This window comes from Sebastes umbrosus, chromosome 2 (genome assembly GCF_015220745.1).
Source record: "Sebastes umbrosus isolate fSebUmb1 chromosome 2, fSebUmb1.pri, whole genome shotgun sequence".
Classification (NCBI taxonomy): Eukaryota; Metazoa; Chordata; class Actinopteri; order Perciformes; family Sebastidae; genus Sebastes; species Sebastes umbrosus.
The window spans coordinates 38,487,519-38,495,567 of record NC_051270.1 but is presented as its reverse complement, the minus strand read 5'-3'; the positions used below and the strand labels follow the sequence as shown (position 1 = coordinate 38,495,567).

The 8,049-nt window shown below is 42.6% G+C and overlaps 1 protein-coding gene across 1 annotated transcript in view; it reads right to left on the bottom strand.

Annotated features, from left to right (window-relative positions):
• Window positions 1-403: 403 nt before the first annotated feature.
• LOC119478918 (mucin-2-like) overlaps window positions 404-8,049 on the bottom strand; it is a 58,276-nt gene continuing 50,630 nt past the window's right edge. The window contains exons 31-41 of the mRNA XM_037753998.1: window positions 6,930-7,051; window positions 6,800-6,831; window positions 6,544-6,712; window positions 5,115-5,210; window positions 4,456-4,496; window positions 4,108-4,347; window positions 2,661-2,759; window positions 2,373-2,501; window positions 2,238-2,277; window positions 2,003-2,117; window positions 404-784 (exon numbers count right to left, since the gene is read on the bottom strand). Coding sequence (XP_037609926.1) covers window positions 583-784; window positions 2,003-2,117; window positions 2,238-2,277; window positions 2,373-2,501; window positions 2,661-2,759; window positions 4,108-4,347; window positions 4,456-4,496; window positions 5,115-5,210; window positions 6,544-6,712; window positions 6,800-6,831; window positions 6,930-7,051 — 1,285 coding nt within the window. The 3' untranslated portion in view covers window positions 404-582. The remainder of the gene's footprint in view (window positions 785-2,002; window positions 2,118-2,237; window positions 2,278-2,372; window positions 2,502-2,660; window positions 2,760-4,107; window positions 4,348-4,455; window positions 4,497-5,114; window positions 5,211-6,543; window positions 6,713-6,799; window positions 6,832-6,929; window positions 7,052-8,049) is intronic.

Sequence of the window (8,049 nt, the reverse complement as noted above, 5' to 3'; positions counted from 1 at the left end):
ATGTTGTAATAAAGGATTTTGCAAATTTTCATGATTAAGTACTTCTTTTCTCTCTCTGAAGTGACCTGTGATTGGTCAAAGTCTCCTGTCACGGGCTAGATTTTCTAAAGTCTGAAAACAGAGCCATGAGGAGGTGCAGAAGTCTAGCTTTCTCTCAGAACACTTGAATTACAATATGCTGAAAGGTTATTATAGAATTTTATTTTTCAATAGATATTTCAGACAAAGGGTGAATACAGGTATATTCAGACAAACAGGATGAGAAAAATAATGTTTTTTGGAACATTGAAGCATGTAAACATGTTGTAGTAGAAACCCCAAATACAAATATGAACCTGAAAATGAGCATGATACGTCCCCCTTTAATCATTCCCCAGTGATCATAAGAATGTCAGAGCCAGTGTTCATATTGCAGAAATAGCATTTTAATAATTATCATCCAAGAAATCCTAAAATGAAGAGAGTTTACATCACATTATTATGTTGTGACACTGAAAAAGCTATAAATAATAAAACCTGACAAGAATAAGAAAGTTAAGTCTTGCACAGTGTTTGTAAGGTTTTAGTTCAACAAGTAATTGATCAGCGTCTCCTGCGGCGCTGTGGTCTGGGCGTTGTCCCCGCCCCACAATCTCCTTTGGTGCAGCGGCACGTCTCCGCCACGATGTAGCTGTGCTGGACCTTGGAGCCGTCGGGGCAGGTCAGCTCCACCTGCTTCTGACTGGTGGTGCCCTCTTGGCAACAGTCACACTGGTGCACCAACGTGTTAGCTGCTGCAGAATATCTGTACACACACACGCACACGCATGCAATATCCTCATTAATTTAGTTTATATTGTGCTGACATGATGCTTTGAGTTTCCCAACAGCAACGTTCTTCCCTTGGGCCTCCTAACAGGTTAATCTAGCAAAGAGTGACACAAATTTCAAATCAGGGCAAGACAGTGAAATGAGCCAAAAGTTGGGTGAGCTTTCCTATAGAAGCCCAGTAGTCCTGCTAAAGGTACTGTTTGTAACTTCTTACACATGTAAATCATTGCGGGTCGGTGTCCCATGTGCGCTCGCGTGTGGCTACGCTGTTCAGAAAAGACTCCAACACAAACTACACGGAAGCACCAAAACCACACAGTTCTATCTAGTGAAGCCCGTCTGTTAAACAGTGTTGGCCGCGGTTGGAGGATGTAGGTGAGATCGTAGCTTTGGTCTCCAGGACCGAAGTCTATGCTGTACTCTGCTCCTCTGCCTGCTTGCCTTCACTCACACACGCATGCGCGCACACTCCACACTGCAGAAGAGTTAGTTTAGCTCTGAGAATATCTAGTGAATGTACAGTGGACGTTTGTGCAGAAATAACTGCTACAGCTCCTCCAGACCAACAGAGGTTTCCTGTGTCTTGTGAAGTGACGGGGCTCCGCAGAGAGAAACGTTATCGTCTACGACCAAAACTCCGGTGTCTCCCCTGTTCCCTCCGGCCGCGGTCGGGAGGCTGAGGCAGGAAAAGCCAACACTAGAATCAGCATTGATTCATGGAGAGACCTACGTCTGGTCAGCTAACATTACTGCCAAGCAGCTGAAATATAGAGTGATATTGTGCTTTTAGCTGACGTGTGTCGCCTCACTGTCTTGAGCGATGCTCGTTCATGTCTATGTAGAGAGAGCACAAGCACGAGCAACAGGACGCTGACTTTCGTTGACTTAACGGCCACAGGTGTTGCTGTTAACAAGACATTTCTGATTCTTACATAGAGTCCCTTTAAATGATGTTTTGGCTTATCATTAGGCCCTGCAGCGGGTATCAGACAGTGGCGCCATAACCCTACTTGGCCCTCTGACAGGCGAAACCAATACTGTCTAATGATATGTTGTGTTAAAGAGTGCACAGTGCCACATGAACTGAAGCAGGCTAACTGAACCTTAGAGAACTGATCTTCAAATGACAGTGAAAACTAAAGGGTTTATCTGATCAAGTCGAACTTCAAACTTGGGAGCTAAATAGACTCACATGGACGAGCTTCCACAGTGTCCAGCGCAGGACGTCAAGTTGACCGTGCTCTTACAGTCGTTCACATCAATGACCGTCTGCTTACTCTCGACCTCACAGACGCTCTGCAGCTTGCCTGGAACGCACAGCAACTGTTAGGCTCAACATGAAAGTCAACTTCCCCATTCTTAAAACCAATTTATGATTTGTGATTTAGTCGTTTTTTATTTTAAATACTGTGACTCCACTAACTTACAAGTTTTGCAGCATCCGTTAGCATCAGTTGTCTCGGTGCCCTGGGGGGATAAAGACACATGTCATGTATAATGGGTGTTAGACAGCTAGGGTAGAGGAGGGGGGGATTAGGGGAGTAAGGGTTAGACAAACTCACAGGTTCACAGTCCGAGGAGTTATAGGAAGGACAAGTGGTCTTGGTCTCCTTGGTAACAAGCTGTTCATTGATCCTCTCACAGGTATATTGCACACACTTGTCATTAGGGTCTACAAAGGTGTTGTTGACCTGTACCAACAAGAAGAGCAGAAGCTAGGTCAGACATTCAACCAAGTCAACAGAGACATTCAATCCTTTATCCTTTAAGGCCAATCACGCAACTTATTTCTGTAGTAGAACACCATCAGATGTGATGAAGATCAACACTCACACAGCTGCAGTACTGACCTCAATGATATGGGTTATGTTGTCAGGTGTGGTGAAAATACAGCTCTCCTGAACACACTTCCCGCAGCACTTGTCAGGTACAGTCTGATATTCATAACCCTGGAGAGAGAGTCAGAGAGAGTGAGGGAGAGAGAGAAATGTTTTGGCTTTGTGAGAAAATGCTTTAACTCCTTTTTGTCTATAAAACTTCAATGGATAGAGAATCTTTGTAATGGAACTTTCTGAAAAGCTGGATCATGATACTGGGCTTTCTCTGTTCATATAGTGTTTTCAGCTTTATATCACTTTAGTAGACAGTGCATTTAAACAACTCATCATTTTACCAAAGAAAACAGATAAAGCTTTGAAAAAACTCATGTAAGACTCAAAGAGGATTCTAACATTTTTCTTCTTTTTTTTATCTTTGTGAAAATGATGAGTTGCTGAAATTGTATTTTTCAGTAGAACAGTAGAAGATACCACTTAAGCTTTAGCTAGAATATGGGCAAAAGCCACAGGATCAGGGTCTGAAATTATCACCCGCCACCGGACAAATGCGGGTAAATTGTTGGCAGTGGCGGGTGAAATCATCAGGACACCTGCCACTTTGATAAATAGCGGAGCTACTAACGTTAACGGAGGTGCCATTGAGTTATTATTATGAGGCGTTCAACTTCTGCTCAGGAAAAAGGACTATTGGGTGAAGGTAAATTACAACGTTATCACGAGGTGTTCGAATGTAATCTCGTAAAAATTAAGTTTTTGGCGAGAAACTTGAGTAAATCCAGTTGTTTGAGATGTTTTCACATCGATATAAAATAGAATTATGACCTGTTTAACTTCCTAACACTAGGTCTAAGCAGCTTGCCAAGATTTCTTTTAATCAAAGCAAATATTTAAATAATCATAATCATTTGTGTGTTTTTATGCAAACAACCACTGTAGATGACAATAACAAAGTCGAGCACAGTAATGTGTATAGTACGCTAACCTCCATCCATGGTGTAATTCGAACCCTGTAATTTACCAAGTTGGCTTATATAATGTTTTTTATGCAAAATATATCGAACATTGAATGACATCAGATCTAAAATGTTATTCCTTTATGTAGCGCAGAGATTTCCAAAGTGGCAGATAAGATTTCTGAGTGGAGGACAAAAAAAAAATACTTGTCTGCTGCGACAGTGGCAGGAAGTGGAAAACGTTAATTTCGGACCCTGCCCAGGATGCTTTGTTTTTCAAAAAATGTCAATAAAATAAATGCAGAAATACAAAACTAGATTGTACTGCATTACACTGAGGTGTTAATCATGTTAGTCGAGTACTGTACAGTCCAGTGCGACAACTAACACTGACTACAACATGCATTAGCTGGTGCAATTGTACCAAAGAAAGTTGGCTCAGAGTGTGAATGTATCCCTGAGGCGAAAGTGTGTGTGTTTGTCGGTCGTCCTGTGAATGAGCTTACTATGGAGCAGTTTTTGTTGCAGACAATAGGATTGCAAATAATGATGTGCAGCTTGGTGATGGGATCCAGTCTGGGGCCACAGTAACACTCATGGCAGGGCTCCGGTTTAAAAGACCCCTCTGTTGTTGCTCCTCCTGCTCCTGCTGGTGCTGTGGTTGGTCCTGATGGTTGCCCTGGTGTTGATGGCGCTTCTAATGGTGGTTCTGATGGCGTTTCTGATGTGGGTATCATGGTTCCAGGCTATAAAATACACATTGATCAACGTTTTACTCTCAAACATCAATTCAGTATTCTAAGGAAGAGCTTTGACAGATGTATCGATGTCTGGAGTTTGGACTGTACCCTTACCGTGTACTCAGTCTCGTTATAGACACATACACCTTTAGGAACTGCAGAAACAAACAAGAGACATGAGTAAGTTTAACACTGACACAAGTTTTTTTAGATTAGTAATGTAGATGTGTGCTAAATAAGCTAATCTATCTCTGTACTGGATGCATACAAATCAATATTGATCTTCTATTAGTGTAATTCAGGTAAGACAGTAAACTAATGTTTTCCCCACCAACACTGTTAGTGTTTTGAAAAGCCCATATATGAGGATCACTTGTTTCATATTTACTTTTCTAACAATAAATTGTGAACAAATTATTAAAATGTGTAAATCAGCGTTATTCCTTTCAAGACTAAATAGCTGAACTGAAGCCTGGTCAGCATATTTCTGCCTTTTCCATAAACCAAAAATGCATCAAAAATCGAATATGAATTTATTTTGTCAAAAATGGCCTCGTAAATGAAAATCTATTCTTTGCTCAACAGTCACCAGACTCGATTGCGAGTATGATTATCCATTCATTCTCAGAATGTGAAAAGAATGTTACCAATCAACTTTATGCACCACACCTTCGCAATATTCTCAAGCATGTAAGCCCCACAAATGCAAAATCTTGATTAAGTTGATACACAAGCAGATATTGTTATATGTTGATTGAACTAAAGTCACATACGGCATTCGTAGGATTCGCAACAGGTGCCGTTGGCGACGCTGAGTTCGAAGCCCAGCGGGCAGGTGATAGGACGGGGACACAGATTTACATTGCACTCTGTTGGGGAAAAAAAGGAAGAAATTAATATAATATATGAATGTGGAGATTTGTCTCAGCTTTCCTTTGATAACAATTTTATTAAAGAACCGTAATAGTGGCTCTACATGTTTAGATGATTCACTACAAATTAGCAGGAAATGCAGCCGAGACCGATGCTCTCTTTTTCAGGAAGGCACTGCTCTTAACACATTTTCGACACATTCGTCACTATAGGATTAGGCAACAAAACCACTATAGTTAGGTTAAGAAAGAAATTCATGGTTGGGCTTAAAACTACTACATTTGGACAGTGAAAATGACACTGAACGTTGTGAACACTGGACAGGAACGAACAGCTGATTGTAACGTGACGCATAGGACACAAACAGCGCTCTACTGGATCAAAGCTCTGTTTTTGTTGGACCCATCCGCCTCCCCTCCCGCCAGCCCGATGTGTCTCTTTTGCTCTTAAAACTATGTCACCACATTCCCGCAGTGTACTGAAATTTAATCTCTTTGATTTGTGCACACAGACACAAATTTCACCTTTTTTTCATGACGCTCAGCGCAACTTTCAACATTTTTCGTGCTTTTTTCTACCGATGTCCGGCAACACGTGGCGTGTGTCAATTTCCGCTCATACATTACTTTTCATTGAGGTGTTCAGATGGATATCAGTCTCATGTCTGTGTGATAAGTACAGAGCTGAAGTCAGCAAAATATGCCTACCAACACATCTGAAGCTCACACTTAGTATCTTGTGTGTTTAATCCAAACACAAACAGAAAAGCAATTAAGCATATTTCCCAAAATGTTGAGCAATTACTTTAATAATGTGGCTGAAATGAGACCACCTCCAGATGTGGTCTGGCAGATTAAATAGCATTCCGATTTGCAGTGTGCTGTGTGTATTTACACCTGCAGTAACATGTGTCAGAAACAGACCACATGTTTAAATCAGGTGGAAATGGGGTATGAAAGTTCTACACCAATGCAACAAGGCAAAAGTGAGCTCACATACCCCCGCTCACTGCTTGACCCCTACTAAAGTAGGACCAAAGGTTTAGCCCTTTTAGAAAAATTTCAGAAATTTTGGGCAGCCTGGGCTTCTAACCCCCCAAAAGGCACAACTAGACCACACTGTCAAATTTGAAGTTCCTAAGTTAAATAGTTTTCTAGTTCTGGAAATGAAAGTGTGACACGCGAACGGATGGAAGGACAGACGGACGGACACTATATACTCCCCCGACTACATTGTCGCGGGGGTAGAATGAAAAGAAAGCCTGTGGGTTAATCTTACTGCCATCAACTGTGACAGAATCACATCTAGTTCTGTGACACTACAACTGACCGCATGACTGTATTGTGCAGCAGCCGTCCGTCTTGTTGACCAGCTGCTGGCCGGGTCCGCTGCAGTCGGGGCTCTTCACCGATGGGCACTGAACAGGCTCACACTGGATGCTCATGGAATCGTTGTCACACGTACAAGTGTTGCAGTCGCTTGTCCACATGTCACCTGGCTGTTTAAGAGACAGAAAACCAGTTCAGACACAGAGCTCATGCTTTAGCTACCGTACATGAATATATGTGACGGGCAGAGTTCGCACCTGTTTGGGTTTTCCATCAGGTCCAACACAATCTGAAATTCACACAGAAAAAAACAAGTGTATGTAGATTTGAAGGATTTCAATTCAAGCTAATGCGTTTGAGAAATGTATTTATAGGATCTCCTCTTACCGCAGGAGGTAACACACGTGTCATAGACTGTGTTGAATAAGACGGTGCCAGGAGGACAGAAGCAACCCTCCTTTGTGTTGCTCGTGGATGCATCGCTATCTGCCTGGAACTTTTCGTTATATCTGATGTCAGAAATGGAATTTAATATGTTTTGAAGAATCGTCACACAAACAGGGCTCCTAATCTGTTCATCCTTCTCACATCCTCACACATATTAATAAACACAATTTAATTCACGACAGCGGAAATGTGAGCATATGAATCAGGGAAGTGGCGTTCAAATGTTAAGATCTCTTAAAGGGACTGTTTGTAAAAACTTGTACGCAATGTTTGTACACGTATAAATCATTGCGGGTCGGTGTCCCATGTGCGCACTCGCGTGTCGCTACGCTGTTCAGACTCAGACTCCAACACAAACTACACGGAAGTACCAAAACCGCAGAATTATATCTAGTGAAGCCCGTCTTGCAAAACAGTGTTGGCCGCGGTCGAAGGACGCGGGGGAGATCGTAGCTTTGGTCTCCAGGACCGGAGTCTCTGCTGTACTCTGCTCCTCTGCTGCTCTGCCTGCTTGCCTTCACTCACACACCGCGCTCGTTCTCGCTATTTCGCTCCACTCTCACGTGCATGCGTGCACACTACACACTGCAGAAAACTTAGTTTAGCTCTGAGAATATCTAGTTTGTGCAGAAATAACTGCTGCAGCTCCTTCAGACCAACAGAGGTTTCCCGTGTCTTGTGAAGTGACGGGGCTCCGCAGAGAGAAACGACCAAAACTCCGGTGTCTCCCTGTTCCCTCCGGCCGCGGTCGGGAGGCTGAGGCAGGAAAAGCCAACACTAGGATCAGCATTGATTCATGGAGAGACCTTCGTCTGGTCAGCTAACATTACTGCCAAGCAGCTGAAATATAGAGTGATATTGTGGTTTTAGCTGACGTGTGTCGCCTCACTGTTTTGAGCTATGCTCGTTCATGTCTATGTAGAGCAAACGCGAGCAACAGGACGCTGACTTTCATTGACTTAACGGCCACAGGTGTCGCTCTTCACAAGCAATTTCTGAATCTTACATAGAGTCCCTTTAAAACAACAAAAAGAAAAAGAAAACACATCATATTGTTAAC